The sequence below is a fragment of the Saimiri boliviensis genome, chromosome X, assembly GCF_048565385.1.
Source record: "Saimiri boliviensis isolate mSaiBol1 chromosome X, mSaiBol1.pri, whole genome shotgun sequence".
In the NCBI taxonomy this organism is placed as follows: domain Eukaryota; kingdom Metazoa; phylum Chordata; class Mammalia; order Primates; family Cebidae; genus Saimiri; species Saimiri boliviensis.
In genome coordinates this window covers 29,765,801-29,783,095 of record NC_133470.1, presented here as the reverse complement: position 1 = coordinate 29,783,095, position 17,295 = coordinate 29,765,801, and the positions used below count along the sequence as shown (strand labels likewise).

General features: G+C 37.7%; 1 protein-coding gene and 1 pseudogene across 10 annotated transcripts in view; both read left to right on the top strand.

Annotated features, from left to right (window-relative positions):
- The window catches only part of DMD (dystrophin), a 2,654,855-nt gene that overhangs the window by 876,727 nt on the left and 1,760,833 nt on the right, over positions 1–17,295 (top strand). For all 10 annotated transcript variants that reach the window (XM_074391460.1, XM_074391461.1, XM_074391462.1 and 7 more), the window contains exons 3-4: positions 2,142–2,234; positions 7,645–7,722. In XM_074391460.1, coding sequence (XP_074247561.1) covers positions 2,142–2,234; positions 7,645–7,722 — 171 coding nt within the window. The remainder of the gene's footprint in view (positions 1–2,141; positions 2,235–7,644; positions 7,723–17,295) is intronic.
- LOC120366711 (small nucleolar RNA U13) lies at positions 4,450–4,544 on the top strand (annotated as a pseudogene).

The window sequence follows — 17,295 nt, the reverse complement described above, 5'->3', positions numbered from 1 at the left end:
AATGAGGGATTTCTAGATAACTTAGGTGATGAAAAAGCTGGGAATTATCTCATATGATGGGATTGTAGTGTTTTAACCAGAAAAGGATTTGGTGAAATATAAAAGAAAATCAAATAGTAGGTTATAAAAGTATAGGGCTAAGGGCCCCACAGGGTCATGGGGTGTCCCTTATGCTGCGCTGAGGCACAGGATCCGAGAAATAGAGACAGGACACAGAAGTACAAGAAAAACGCAGCTGGGCTCAGGGGTGCCACGTCGCCTATAAGCAGAGACAGACGAGGCCCTGAATGTCCAGAAGTGTCTGTAGTTATTGTGTATAGGTTAGCGGGCAGGGTAGTGAGTGAAGTCATCTTTAAGGATAGTGATAGGGTTGTAAGCAATCAAACAAGGGTTCCACCCGTATTAGGTCACCTATCCTAGGAGGTGGACAGTGTGCAGCGAGGGGTCCATTCCCATTAGGTGATTGAGGCAAGGAAGTGGGCTGTGTGCAGTAAGGGGTCCATCCCCATTAGGTCACCAAGGCATGGAGGTGGGCCGTGCGCAGTGAAGAGGGTGCAGTGTGCAATACCTCTATCTATGCGCATGCTACTTCTAAGAAGTTTTATAGGAGGATGCTTTAAGTCAAACAGCAGTGACAGAGCTGTCAGGGTTACCGCCACCTGCTGGCAGCTTCCAATGAGTTCTATAGAAAGATGTTTTGGGGGCAGCACGGTAACAAGAGCTGATAAAGTTGAGTCAACAAGGTGCGATTATCTGGAGGGGTTTTGAGCCCTCAGATGCTCGAGGGATTGCTGGTCTGAGGGCAGCCTTCCACAAGAACTGGAGCAAGGTCCTACAACTCCTTTATCAGGTAGAGTGGCTCTTGCCCCAAGCTTGCCATGCAGTGGGTATCTTTACAATACTGAACGCTGCCACCTGGGCCATGGGTTCTTGTCCTGGTATAACTGTTTTTCCCTTAAATCATGCTCTGCACTGTGTTTGCTCCAGACATTCCTCCAACTACAAGCTGCTTATTCCTTATTTCATGTTCTGTACTGTGTCTACTTCAGGCATTCCTCCGATTATGAACTAAGATATAGTTACATTTATATGGAAATAACTGAGTGCTGAGATATTCTTTAGGCACTCATTCTATGAACTAGTATATGATTATATATATAAAAGATTATATAAAGGGAAATAACTGAGTAGTAACGGTATAAACAAATATTCTTCAGGTCCTAATTCTGTCCGGATTCTGCTTAACTCTCCTTCCTCGATACCTATATGGGGGGTTACCCACATAAAAGTACAAGGAGGCGACATAAGATTGAAAGAACAAGAACCAAGAGTTAGACAGATTAGAGCCACAATTTTGGCTTTAACCCATTCCAGCTTTATGACCGAGCCACGTTCCTAACCTCTCAGTATCACATATGTAAGATGAGTATGTTATTGCTAATCTCACAGAAATGTCACTACGGTTATGAAATCCACTTATTTAACAGTGTCTCTCGTGAGCATTTAACTTCAAATATGTTAAATATTTATTCACTATTATTTCTCCTTGGTATAATTCCTGAGCAAAGAACTGAGTAAAAGACATGAAAAGTTCTCACAGGCTTGTTCCAAACCTAATTAAACCAGATACTCCTAAAGTTTGGGTTACCCAGTATGAGAACAGGTCGTTCTGAATCAGCATGCAAAATACGTATACACAGCAAGCACATTCTGAGTGATGAGGATGTCGAACACTGACTGTATATTGTAAGAATGGTTAAACTTTATGTACCTTCCTGGGTAGATTGTGTGTGGTCTTTGCTTCTTTGTATATTTACTTCTCCCTTTACTCCTAACTGCCTGATCATTCCTCTATTTTTTTTGTCTCCTTCTTAGAATCTACATTTGAGTTAATTAGATCATTTAGGCTAGAAATCTCTAACCCTTGGCATTCAAAATAATTCAAATAGTGTTGACCTATGATCAAATTTTGTTTTGTTTTTGTCATTTGAACTTTCCTTTTTTCATCCATCATCTTTGGCAGATTAATAACTATGCACATTAATTATCCTTAAATATAGCTTTAGTTTTCAAAAGGCATAATCATGGAAATGTATCATTGGAAGTGTACTTCATTACATTGAGTATATTTTGTATTTCAGTTTGGGAAGCAGCATATAGAGAACCTCTTTAGTGACCTACAGGATGGGAGACGCCTCCTAGACCTCCTCGAAGGCCTGACAGGGCAAAAACTGGTACGTTACTTATTTTTTTAAAAAGTTAACATTAAACTTAGTAGAATTTTAGACCAGAAATGAACATAGCTTTATGAGATCTAGTAAAATTACCTAATTTACTGAGTACCGATTTAACTAGCAATACATATTTCTGAGTAAAGCAACCTCATATGATTTTCATTTGGCATAGTCTACAGAAAAACAAGGCAAATTTCAGTCATATAATTGATATCAATAGATATTACTCAGTTTTACTATAATTGATATCAATGGATATTACTCAGTTTTACTAACTGGTTTCTTATCAAATGTCTTAATGAAGGCTTTTATACATAATGACTTTAAAAATTATCTTTGTACTTTTGTGTATTTTGAAGTTACTTTACAATGAGCCTGTATTAGTTTATAAATCAAAAATGTGGAATACCATAATAAAATATAGGCTTTTTAGTGTAATATGTAATAGCATATGTGATGAGAATGTAACTTACTCTTGAAGTATTATTTGGTCTAGCTTCACGACATTCCTGTGAGACAGAGATGATTGTTACACATGATTACAGATAATTTCATGTTGATCAAGGTCTTATGGGGAGAAGAACTCAAATTGAAATTCCCTGACTAAAATAATCTTATTTTAGATTGCTATTATTCTAAAAAATAGACCTTAAGCCCCCAGTCTACAATCATGCTGTTCCTACCTATCAAATAAATTCTGCTAAATTATTACCTTAACCTCTTCTCTTTGCCTTTCATTACAACTCCCCAGCACATGAATACTGACACACAGATTTTATCGTGTTATACAAACTTGAGTTGTCTTTCAAAGTCAAAGTTAAAGAAAAATATCTCCCCCAACCTGCCTCCTATAACTCTTAGCTAAGCCATTTTTTCCTCATTATGTACTTCCAGATTATCTGATTTTTTGCCTCTATCATTTTACTTACCTGTATTTCGTTCTGTACTTCTGTCTGCCCCAACAGTCTCCCAGAAACCTTGATTTCTCCTCAGTAAATTCTTTCCCAAATGATCTTTGCTAATTTTTCCCTCTTAAATTCTACGAAATGCCCATTTTTGTCTTCACTGTTTTTAGTGTATATTTGACTGACATCTCTCCTGAAATTCTGAGGTCCTGTAGAGAAGAGATATAACTTATACTTTGATTTTATATCTTCAGGTATGTGAGATTAATATTAAACTAAAGCTTATATATTTAGTTTGTATATTAAAATAAAACTGATAGGCTTTCAAGAAGTCTGAACTTGTACTGATATCAGGGCAACTTGACGTAGTGAAATAACTTTAGTCAAGGGAAAAAAATCAGTGCTCTTGCCTTATAGCTGAACTGTTTTCTTTGAGACAATTTAAGGTCATCATGTAACCTTAGTCTTTTTACCGGTTAGAGATATATTTATATTTAATCATTCATCTCCTATAACTCTATGAACAAGTTATGTATGTATACACGTGTGTACGTGTGTGTGTGTACATGTACACCTATACGTATATATGTATACGTGTGTGTATGTGTATATATGTATCTGTGTGAATATAGATATATGCATATATCTAAATACACACACACATATATATATATATATCAGTGTGTCCCTATGTATCTTGTTACTTCTGTATTCTGGGGTAAGTCCTATTTTCAGTTACCAAATACAGATATTCCAGTGACTTTGAAATGTACATGAAAAAAAATATTTGAAAGATTGTGGCTTCCTTAACCTGTCTTGGCCCTCTGTACAAGGCTTTTGGTCTCTTCACTTCCGGGTGTCTGCATAATCACTTCTCTTGTGCTGCAATTGTCTTTGTTCATTGTATTTTCTTTTCTTTCTTTCTTTTTTTTTTTTTTTTTTTTTCCTTTTTTTTTTGAGACAGTCTCTCTCTGTCACCAGGCACCAGGCTGCAGTGCAGTGGCACAGTCTTGGCTCACTGCAACCTCCGCCTCCCAGGTTTAAGCAATTCTCCTGCCTCAGCCTCCCGAGTAGCTGGGACTACAGGTGCACACCATCATGCCCAGCTAATTGTATTTTTTTTAGTAGAGACAGCGTTTCACCATATTGGCCAGGATGGTTTCCATCTCTTGACCTCGTGATTCTCCCGCCTCGGCCTGCCACAGTGCTGGGATTACAGGTGTGAGCCACTATACCCTGTCTCTGGTCATTTTCTTGACTGAGGCAACCTGTCTATCACCCAAAGCGATGTTTAAAATAATGAATTTCATATCCTTTTGTAATTCATAAGCATGATGAGTATTTATACTCATGCAAGATAGGCTTCCCTCAAAACTTATAATGTTGGCACATTGCCCATCTGACACGAAGAAACAATCACTAATTTCAGCAAAATTAAAAAATTAAAAACCACTTGAGTTTTTCATTTATATACACATATATACATAGATGCTAAGACAAAATGAATCTAATTAGTAATAGCACTAAAGAAAAAATAACAAAATATCCGTGGGATTGGCCATTATGGGGTAAGCTAGTGGTAGGGAAAAATCACCAAATATTCACACTTGCCAGTATAGATGACATAATTTCCGATACTGCTGCTAAAGGAATCCGTAATCCATTGTTTGTCCTAATCACTGGTCTGTCAGCCCTGGTCTGATGATTTCACCTTTTCCATAAAGCAGAATCGCCTCTCTAATGAATGTTCCCAATCCCAGAACTCCAATTCTCTATGCTTAGTCTTGAATTCTAATAGTTTCTGCAGATATATCTTCTCCTAATGGGAGTCGTGTATACTATTTAACAGAAATTTTAGTATTCTACTCGGAAGCATCTGCATTTAGATTATTGGCTCAGGACATCCCCAGGGTTAAAAGGAAGGTACTTGCCTTACAATAGCAAAATAAGAAATACTCCCTGAGGAGACTGTAATAGGGGCAGATTTTAGGCTCCCACTTTAGGATAAGAAACTGCAGCTTTTCAAAAGAGAAGAATATCTTTGGTTCTAATACATACACACATATGTGTACATTTAATGTCTGAGTATGATACAAAGGAAAATTGCTAAATCTTATGACTATAATTCTACAACTGACTAAAAGGAAACATACGACTTTTTTCTAACTATTAGGCAAAGGAGTGATTTGAATAATTATTTTCAAAACTTTAAAGTCCTAAATTTACCATTAAACTTGTATGCCATGAATCTGTAGATACACAAGAAGCCTGGTTATTTGCTGCTTTTATCTTGCTTCCTTTTTTTTTCTTTTCTTTTCTTTTTTTTTTTTTTTTTTTTTGGACAGAGTCTTATTCTGTCACCCAGGCTGGAGTGCAGTGGCATGATCTCGGCTCACTGCAACCTCTGCCTCCTGGGTTCAAGCAATTGTCCTTACTTGGCCTCCCGAGTAGCTGGGACTGCAGGCATGATCCAACATGCCTGGATAAATTTCACATTTTTACTAGAGGCGGGGTTTTACCATGTTGGTCAGGCTGGTGTCAAACTCCTGACCTCAAGTGATACACCTGTCTCAGCCTCCCAAAGTGCTGGGATTACAGGTGGAAGCCACCATGTTTAGCTGCTGCTTTTTAATTTTTTTTTTCATTTAAAGTCTTTCTACAGCCTTGTTTTCTTCCTCTTTTTGGTGGAAACTGGGAAAAATATCAGAATGTAAATGTATATCATTCTGATGTTCTTGGAGAAAAATTTTCTAGGAGATGAAAAGGGAGATTCTGGTTCATCAAGTTAGCCTTAATGTTTTGTGAAGTCAAAGGAATCGGATGTCAATGCCGTGTTATAAAGAATATCTAGCAAGTCACTTTGGGAGAGTAAGATGGCTTTAGCTTAATTTGGGTTGTTAAGCAGGCAATGCAAATGATAAGGAGTTTCAGGGTGAGGAACTGCTCGAGAAAGATGGGAGCATTGCTGGAAAGTATAGGCATAAAATGTAAAAATAGAAATACAGATTATTCGTTTGGTACATGCACAAGGTGGAGAAGAAGGAAATAAGTTTTGCAAGACTAGAGTTGTACAGACACAGAAAAAAGTTTGCATCCTGGCTCCATGAATTATTAGTTACATGGCAGTCAATATATTAGACCTTTCAACTTGAGGTTCACTTCTCTACACTAAGGTGGGGATTAAAGGTAGTGCATTGAAAGTATTTGGCACATACTATGAAGTCAATAATTATGTTGTACCAACTATGTGACAAGTACCAATCTAAGTGCTTTATGAATATGAACACATTGAATTCTCCCAGAAACCATATGTAAAGTAGTTTCGGCTATGTGAACAATAATGTAAGTAGTTCCCTGGATAAGGTCTGGATGCTGTGAGATAGCATACTCCATGTTTGAGTAAGGGCTTTAATCCCAAATGCAGAGAAACTATCTCCAATTCTCATGTAAATCAGAGCGGTTCTTTCTGAGAGCACATGTTGTCATTTGTGTATGTCTGTGGCTAATATTTTTATTAAGTCCATTTTTAACAGATGAGAAAACTGGTGTACAGGGAGATTAAAATTTTTTACCCAGGTCACACAGCACAGAAATGGCAGAGATGAAAATTGAACCCAGGTAGTCAGCTTTGTAGTTCTTGCCCTTAACTGTTGACTGTAGTCACCTAACCGTTGAGATGAGAACTTTGCAAGTGGTTTGCATTGCCAGTGGGGTTACTTCGGGAAGGTCAGTGTTGAAGACATGCAGGATGAATAAATAAAGAAACGGTGAGTGAGTAGAGAAGGGAAGGAAGTTATGTTTTCTGGGCAGTAGCTAATAAGGGCAATGTAGTAAGGCAAAGGAAATGAAAATAAAAGAAGTAAATATAACCGGCATCGTCATGGTAGAATTTCTAAAACTCTACAACTGAATAAATGAGTTAATTTGTATATTGCAGTGAACTATGCAGATATGAGTTAAAAAATTACAGGACAAGATACGAATTTTCAGATTGAGATTAAAATGGGGAACCAAAGGTGATTGAGGTTTTCAGCTTCAGTGACAAAGGCAATTAAGGTAATCTTTTCACAGAAGAGCATTCATTTAACCCCATTTGGCATTATGTTGTTTTGCTAGAGTCAGATTTTCTTTAAATTTTCCTAAAAAGTTTGGGAATTAGCTTGCTTTTCTGTCTTACTAGCGAATGATTTTATACTTGCTCATATTTCTCTCATTGGTGGTCATGAAATAATCCCCAACTGAGCTATAGAATGAAGGAACAATCATCCCAGAAGAGCCTTTGTAAAGAAAAAAGTGTTGCCATTCTTAGTGGTTCGTTTATGCTAAAAAATGTACCAGGCCAAGGACAATTCACCCAAAGTATTTAGATTCATTATATTAATGCCCCACAGTGGATGTTCATTTAAAATACTCAAAGTTAACAGTGAAATTGATAGATTGTTTCATTTCTGGTAGATTGTTGGTCTCTCTGCTGGTCAGTGATCACTCTTTCATTTTGTTTTCAGCCAAAAGAAAAAGGATCCACAAGAGTTCATGCCCTGAACAATGTCAACAAGGCACTGCGGGTTCTGCAGAACAATAATGTAAGTAGTGCCCTGGACAAGGTCTGGATGCTGTGAGACAGCATGCTTCATGTTTGAGTGAGGGCTTTGGCCTCAAATGCAGAGAAAGTGTCTCACATTCTCTTGTAAATCAGACCAGTTCATATGGAGAGCACATGTTGTAATTCACATACGCCTGTCTGTAGCTAATATGATTCAGTAAGTAAATGCATGCTGCCACAGAGGAAAGGGAAAGGCACGGACCAGATCTGATAGGCTACTCCCTGTTGTTTTCAGATTCTACTTCATGCAGCTGTGCTTGGGGGACAGAGTCCTGCAGTCAACTCGACTTCTTTATTTAATGAGATGGAATCTCTGTCTGCCTCCCAGGCTGGGGTGCCGGTGGCGTGATATTGGCTCACTGCAACCTCCACCCCCCAGGTTCAAGCAATTCTCCTGCCTCAGCCTTCCTAGTAGCTGGCATTAGAAGTACATACTACCATGCCCAGCTAATTGTTGTATTTTTAGTAGAGACAGGTTTCACCGTGTTGGCCCAGCTGGTCTGGAACTCCTGACCTCAGGTGATCTGCCTGCCTCAGCCACTCAAAGTTCTGGGATTACAGGTGTGAGCCACCACGCCCGGTGACCTCAGTTTCTTATAGCAGTGTTCTGTGCAACAAATGGATTTTACTATACCAAAAATTTTATATGTGCTAAATGTGTTCAGATCTCATGCTGGCATTTGTTTAAATTAAGCCAACACTAACACTACCTCTAAGCATATACATTACGCAGAAACATCACTATTTTTACTCTGGATAAGAGTGGCAGATTTATTTTCTATTACATTTGGTTTAGATTTAACTAGACTAAAATACACGTCTTGTATTAGAAGAAGTAAACAATTGGCTGGGCGGGGCGGCTCACGCCTGTAATCTCAGCTATTTGGGAGGCCAAGGTGGGCGGATCATGAGGTCAAGAGGTAGACCGTCCTGGCCAACATGGTGAAACCCCATCTCTACTAAAGATACAAAAATTAGCTGGGCATGGTGGCGCGCACCTGTAATCCCAGCTGCTCGAGAGACTGAGGCAGGAGAATCGCTGGAACCCAGGAGGCGGAGGTTGCAGTGAGCTGAGATTGTGCCACTGCACTCCAGCCTGGTGACAGAGCGAGACTCTGTCTCAAAAAAAAAAAAAAAAAAAAAAAAAAAAAGTCAACAATCACAGCTAAACCAAGTAGGCAGGTGAGAGGAGGTCCAATCTCTGAATAACTTGGTGATTCCTCCCCTCTATCACGGCATTGGAGACAGTCCTCCTTTCTTAACATCCTAAATTGTTTGTCATCGACTAATGCATTTACCAGGCACTTGTAGTAGCTTCCTAATTCCATCACCCCTTTCTTTCAAAGATAAATTCAAGTACATTGATTATTTACTTATAAAATAATCATAAGCAGGGACAGATTAATAATAACATGTACTCCACCAAATGTTGCTCCACTTATCTGGCAGGGAGATGACATTACACAGGATATGGAAAAGGAAACTGTGCAGCAATTAATTGGCTGATTTTATGAATTCAGGGTCATTGTCGCCTTTAACCTATGAAAGTTATTTTACAGAGATGTTTGACTGCCTTTGAAGAAATTAACTACCGATTTTTTACTTTGCAGGCAGAATAAAATAACCTAGGAGCTGTTTTTTCTCATTAGTTTGATAGACTTTGGAAATATCAGTGTCATCCACATTATTAAAATTGTTAAAAATATCAAAGTTACACAAAGAATATCTCTAGTATCAGAATAACATATTCCATTTCAAAATGTAACAGCGAAGAAAAGAACAGAACATAGAATTATTATATTTAATTTATTTGATGTAGCCGGACTGTTGCCTCCAAGAAAATGTCATTAAAAAAATAAACTTTTGAATCTCTTATAAAAGTCAATCCTGGAAAAGGAAAATGTGGCACAGGCTAGGGGTAGTGGCTCACACCTGTAATCCCAGCACTGTGGGAGGCCGAGGTGGGCAGACCATCTGAGGTCAGGAGTTTGAGAGCAGTCTGGCCACCATGACAAAATCCCCTCTCTACTAAAAATATGAAAATAAGCTGGGTGTAGTGGTACATGCCTGTAATCCCAGCTACTCTGGAGGCTGAGGTAGGAGAACCAGTTGAACCCAGGAGATGGAGGTTACAGTGAGCCGAGATTGCACCACTGCACTCCAGTTCTGGGTGACAGAGTGAGATTCCCTCTCAAAGAAGGAGGAAGATAAAGGATGTGGTACATATATAGCATGGAATACAATGATATGCAGCCATAGACAAGAATTAAATCATGTCTTTTGCAGCAACATGGATGAAGTTGGAAGTCATTATCCCAAGTGAACTAACACAGAAACAGAAAACCAAATACCAAGTATTCTCAATTATATGTGGTAGCTAAACATTGAGTGCATATGAACACAACGGAACAATGAGCCAGCCAGCAGCTAGTGCTGGGGAACTTTGAGAATCTTAGATGATAAATCATGAAAGGGTAGGTGTGGGGGTGTTACTTGCAAGCATGTTTTGGGAGCATTTTGGGGCACACATGCTCTTTGGTTGTACATGCAAGTACACATACCATGTCCCATTCGCATCTACAATCTCCACCCAGGGATAGGTATATGTGTGTGTTTACTATTATAATGAGCAAAAGAATACTTGAGGGCCAGTTTTTGGAGGAGCGTGTGCATGCTTGTCTGCGGGGAAAGTCTGTAGAGTGGTTGTCTCTGGCGAAGGCCTGCTAAATCCCCTTTGGGACTAGAGGAGCCCAACCACAAGGCCACACATAATCAGCGTGGCCAGTGTAGTCATGGTCTATTTTGCTGACTGCCAGCAGGCAGCACAGACTCTCGGACAACCTCTCCATGACTTCTTTTCCCAGGGGGTTCCCTTGCCTGCTCATTTTGAGCTATCTGCCTACTCCAAGGCAACCAGAAAAATCCTGGCAATAAAACAGATAACCAGGGGAGGAAATGTATATGACTTTGGGATAGGCAAATATTTGACATCTAAATCCAAAGTGTGTTTCAGAAAGAGAAAAATTAACTCGGACTTTATCTAAATTATGAGTTACTGCTATATTCTGGATGTAAACCCTTTGTTTTATGAGTTGCAAATGTGTTTTCCTTCTCTATGGATTACCTTTTTGCTCATTCAATGCTAAATATTAATAAAAACAAGTTTTTCACTTGGATATAGTTCATTCTTTAAAACTTTTACATTATAATTTTATTTCCTATTGAAGAAATATTTACCTACCCAAAGTCATTATGATACTACATTAGGTTATTATCTATAGAACCATTATTGTTTTACCATTTGATTTTAGATCTGCGTTTTTTTTCTGAAATTGATTATTGAATATGGTGTGAGGAATGGTTTAAGGCTCAGTTTTTATTTCATTTGAAATCTAATTGACAAAACACCATTTAGTAAAAATAATGTTGCTTCCCCTTTGCTTCACAAGACTAGGTGTTTCAGATAATTCTATCAGTACATGTGTGAGTATTTTTACAGTTCAATTTGTTTCCATTGTTCTGTTTCTCTACGTACACACAAATACCATGTCATACGGAATAATATAGTTTTATAATACATCCTAGTATCTGGTGAGCTAAGTTCTCCCACTTAATTCTTAAGGATTTCATTAGTTATTATTGGCCCTTTCTATTTTTGTATTTGTTTTGTAATCTTTTCAATTTCCATGCACATTCATTTGAAGTATGATTAACATTTAGTTAAATACATAGGAAATAATTGACACACTTACAATATGGAACATCCCAGTCTTGTCTAAAAACAGGCTTCCTAATAGCTTGGGATGATAGGTACATGCCACCATGCCCAGCTGATTTTTGTATTTTTGGTATAGACACGGTTTCACCATGTTGGCCTGGCTGGTCTGGAACTCCTGACCTCAGGTGATCTGCCTGCATCAGCCTTCCAAAATGCTTGGATTACAGGTGTGAGCCACCATGCCCAGCAAACTGTTTCTTACAGCAGTGTTCTGTGCAACAAATGGATTTTACTATATCGAATTTTAAGTTTTATAGACTGAGATAATAAACGGGAACACAAAAAGGGTGTTGACAAATTAAAGAATAATATTTTAAAAATATTTAAACTTAGTAGTAACTGGGAAAAAATGTGCAATGAGATACCAATACAAAATTACCAAAATGACTGATAGAGACTACTAATGCCAAGTGTTGATGAGGACATGGATCAACTGGAAATCTCACAACTAACTGGTGGAAATATGATTCAGACAGCTATTAAACAGTTTGGCATAACCTGATAAATGTGGAAATACCTATTTCTTACCACCCAGCAATTCTGTTGTAGACACAAGTTACAGAAATACGTTTCCATGTTTGCCTAAAATAGGTGTGTATGAGAATGTTCATAGCAGCTTTATTGGTAATAGCCAAAACTGGCAATGACTATGATATATTCTCATGATAGAATATTACAAAACAGTGAAAATGACCAAATGATAGCTACAAATAACACACAAGTTGAAAGAATTTACTAAAAGATATTTGAGTGAAATAAGACAAAATATACCTGCTATGGTTTCTTTCAGTTAAGTTTCAAAAACAGGCAAAATGTTTCTGTGGGTTTAAAATTTAAGAGTTTGGTTAAATTTGGAAAGAATTTGTCAGTAAAATGCATAAAGGAATCTTCTGAGGTGCTTAATGTTTCACATTTTGACCTGATAGCTGTTACATGTTTGTATTTACTATAAGAAAATTCATCAAGCTGTATACTTAGGTATACTTTTCTATATGCATATTATACCTCAATTAAAAGAGGAACTTATAAGGGAAAAGTAAACCTGAATTTACAACCTCCAGTACTCCCAACCTCCAGTACTGGACATATATATATAAATAAATCTGATCATAGACCTCATGTTTAATGAAATCATTAATGAATATTAGTGAATACAAAATTTAATTAATGCTGTATATGAATCTCTTCTGGAAAGGCCACATTTCTCATGGAAAACAGAGAACCTCCTAATGTTTTAGCAGGTAAAGTCCCCAAAATAATGGTTTAAATTTGAGAAGGAGTTGTTCAAAAGCATGTGTTAACAATGCTTTCATTTGAGGCAGGGCTTAAATGGGGAACTGCTTAAGACCCTGGTCTCCAACGCAGAGGACAATACCTCAAGACATTCATTCTCATGCAGAAACCAAACTCGGAACCAAATAATCTTTTCCTTAACCCCTGACCAAAAGATATTAATTACATGGATTTTCAAAAGTAAATTCAGGCTGGGTACGGTGGCTCACCCCTGTAATCCCAGTACTTTGGAAGGCTGAGGCAGGTAGATAACAAGGTCAAGAGATCGAGACCATCCTGGAAAACATAGTGAAATCCCATCTCTACTAAAACAGAAAAATTAGCTGGGCATGTTTGTGGGTGCCTATAGTCCCAGCTACTCAGGAAGCTGGGAAGGAGAATTGTTTGAACCCGGGAGGCAGAGATTGTGGTGAGCCGAGATTGTGCCACTACACTCCAGCCAGCAACAGAGTGAGACTCCATCTCAAAAAAGTAAATGGATTATCCTTTAATACTTCTCCATTATTTTGTAATTAAAAAAACATACAAAAAAATGGAAAACATCCGTTAGTACAACTTTAATTTGATTATCATCAGGAAGAATAAACAATTAAAATGCTCAAGTGCAGTTTTTTTTTTTTTTTTGGAAGTTGATCTTGGGTGTGTTCTGTCTTGTGCAGGATATAAATAAATCATGTTGAATAATAGGACTATGTCAAGTTTCCTTTTAAAAATCAAATTCTCAGCATAAAGTATGTAAGATGATTGATTGATATTAGAGCAGATACAACCCTTCCTGTCATAGAGATTACAGCCACATGGTAGGCAACATAAAACATACGTACTTAGTGACAGTTAAGTGAATTAAAAAGGGATAAATAGAGTAACAGGTCTTAGAAGACCTTTCGGTTCAGTTTCTCTATGAGCAGAGACCTGGAAAAAAGGAGTGAGCTATGGAATTAGCTATAGGAAGATGGTTCAGGCAGAGTGATAAAGATCTTGAGGCCAAAAAGCATTTGGAATGAGAACCCAGCAGGTACAGTAGACGGAGTGTAGAGTTAAAAGAAACATCGCAGAAGGGGAGCAGAGGTAGTGGGACGGAGATGGGAAGAAGAAAGCATGGTGAGCCATGGCTGGCATTTGGAGTGAGGCCTAAATCAGATAATGACTAAGAATTATATAAATTAAATGGGTCATAAATCAGGCTATTTTAAAAATCAGTGATAGAATAGTAACAAACTTAAAGAGTGCCATTTTATCCAAGAAAATGAATATTGAAACATATTGCATAGTAGAAATGCTGCTAAATCCACAAAGAAAAATTGATGGAAATTTTTGTTTAGAGCCATTAATTCACCACTGTCAAGATTACAATATATTTAACAGCAAAGAGTTGAGAGTACAAATAACAAACTGTATATTTAACAGTGATTTTCTGTATCTAGACACTCCGAAGCATAGTAGATCTTTCTGGAAAATAGGTGTGCATTATCAACAAGTTCACCTATAAAGTTACATGTGCTAGAAAAGCGATAGTTTAAAAATGTCAGTTACATGAACCAAATTCAAATCTGAGCTCTCAACCAGACGTTCAGAAAATTGTAGGTCTGCCATTAATGGGAATGCTCTCTCCTAAGCCTGTGGAAATGGCCAGAGCTCACTAGATCTATGTGGTATCTTTCATAGGCAAGGCAGAAGACTTTTATCTTTAGTTCATTGAGGTTTCTACTGATGTATTCAGTCTACAATTTTAAGGTATCTTATGAAGTCTAGCGTATTAACTGTCCTGATATGGAACAGATGACATAAAAAGTTGAAGACAGTGTAAAGAGAATATTTATAGAAATGTGGGCAGGACTTTTTCACTCTCACCAATATACAACAGAGTTTTGCCAGAGGACACATGATACATGTCTGATAATGTAATAAACGGAATACAGAATCGGATTTGAGAATCTATTAATCCAGACATCACAGAACTTTGCACAAAATATAAAACCATGACATTCTTCTAAATTTATTTTATTTTGGAAAATAGTCATTTTTCATAAAAAACATGCCATTTATGTTAACAGGTAACAGACTGGTATTTTAAATGAATCAATAAGTACACATGACGAGGCACAGTGGCTCACCCCTGTAATCCCAGTAATTTGGGAGGCCAAGGCGGGTGGATCACCTGAGGTCAGGAGTTTGAGACCAGCCTGGCTAACATGGTGAAACCCCATCTCTACTAAGAATACAAAAAGTTAGCTGGGTGTGGTGGCAGGCACCTGTAATCTCCGTTACTCGGGAGGCTGAGAGGCAGAGGATTTGCTTGAACCCAGGAGGTGGAGATTGCCGTGAGCTGTGATCACACTATTGCTCTCCAGCCTGGGCACCAAGAGCAAAACTCCATCTCAAAAAAAATAATTAAATGAATCAATAAATAGACATCTAAAAAAGAAATGTGGGCAGGATTCAAGGAACAAACAATGAATGGTGAATGCAGGATTGGCACTAGTTACTAACTTTTACTATCTCTGAAGTAAAATGGGGAGAGGGCTATTAATTTGGTAAAATCCTTCATTTAGAAGATCACTGGACACAACTGTGAACTGAACCCCTAAGTATCTGAAGAATGCAGATACTTTCAAATCCTTGCCTGGTGATGAAGTTGAGAGAAGTGATACCTTAGCCTCTCAATTGAATCCTCCAATATCCTACCATTACTGCTCCTTACTTTAGTCTAACCAGAAGTCAGAGGTTAAGAGATTCCAGGTGATACAGTCATTGCATACAAAGAAGAGGTGAAAAAGCTTGGCGGGTGAGGGAAGCAAAAGTGGAAAACGGTATAATTAGTGTTCCAGGTGTCTAGCTTTGTTATGCTTCTGTGTGAAATGAAGACTTGAGAATCCGCATGCTGAGAATGCTAATGTTGGCTAGGGCCCAGTCTTGGATGCACCAGGAAGCCACTCCCCTTTGAGGCCATACCACTTCTATCTGATGACAGTGAGTAGAAGTGGTTTCTAACTAATTTGGGGACTGACTACTTCTATACTTCTGGCAAAAACCAGAGCCAGAAAAGAAAGACTCGCTAAGAGTCACTTCTGATCCTTCTCTTCTTCGTAAACTTAGTAAAGGCATAGGAAAATACTCACATGTTAAAATATTTTCTTGCCACCTATACAAATTATAAATGGATAATATATTTGAATACAGTGAAAATGTCATTAAATATACACAAACTTTAAAAATGGATGTTGACAATAACACCAGAAATTAATAATACAGATTCAGTTTAAGATTTGTTAAATAAGAAAGCAATAGTATAAAACTACATTCGTGAAGGCAAAAGAATTCCATATGAAAACCAATGAGAAATGGCTTAGATTCTACTGAGAGGCTGATTTATTTTTTGCCTTTGATTTTATCTTCATTTAAAAAAAAAGATGAAATAAATTGAATCAAGCTTTCAGCTAAAAATGTTAACAAAATGCTCTAAGAAAAATAGGAACTAAAGATAAAGAAATAGAAGAAACACTAGATAAAATTTAAAGCTAGTTCCTTATATGAAATAGATTAATATGAATGTGATCAGGAAAAGGAGAGAAACAAATGTATGCAGTTTAAAAGTGGAAGGAAAATATTAAATATAAGATACAGAAACCAAAAATGAGTGCTAAACAAAAATATATATATACATATATATACATATATATGTTATAAAAAATGAAGTTGAGGCTGGGCATGGTGGCTCATGCCTGTAATCCCAGTATTTTGGGAGGCTGAGGTGGGCAGATCACCTGTGGTCAGGAATTCAAGACCATCCTGTCCAACATGGCAAAGCCCTGCCTCTAATAAAAATACAAAAATTAGCTGGGTGTGGTGGTGGCTGGTGCCTGTAATTCCAGCCACTGAGGGGGCTAAGGCATGAGAATTGCTCAAACCCACAAGGTGAAGGTTGCAGTGAATGGAGATAGCGCCACTGTACTCCAGCCTGGGGAAGAGAGCAAGACTGTGTCTCCAACAACAAAAAGTTTAAAACTAGTGATACGTTTGTCCACACACCAAGAAATTGATAATTGCTAATAGAAAATAATATAAACGGCCTCCTAATTCTATAAACCTATAAAAAAACTAGTTTTAAAAATTATTCAAAAAGTTTACCCTCTCATTTCTAAAGGGATATTAGAAGTGTCTTTTCAAAATGATACTTTTTGGTAGTTTCAGGATACTTAGGTCAAGATCATTTTGTCTCCTTCTTTAAGGTCTCCTTCATTTTAGCCTATCCCTCTGCCGTAAATCACTAGTTCCAGAATATTCTATAGTTCTAAAACTAGCTCCCCAATTTAACCCTGTTCCTCAGTTTCCTTTCCTTTCCCTGTCCTGGCATTTAACTTATTGTCCTCACTTGAATGCCACTCACAGCTTATGGCTGTAGAGCTCAGACACCACGTTTGTGTTTTCATTTGCAGTCTTTGCGAAGCCTGTTTTAGCATGAAGTTATCCCTGCTATCAATA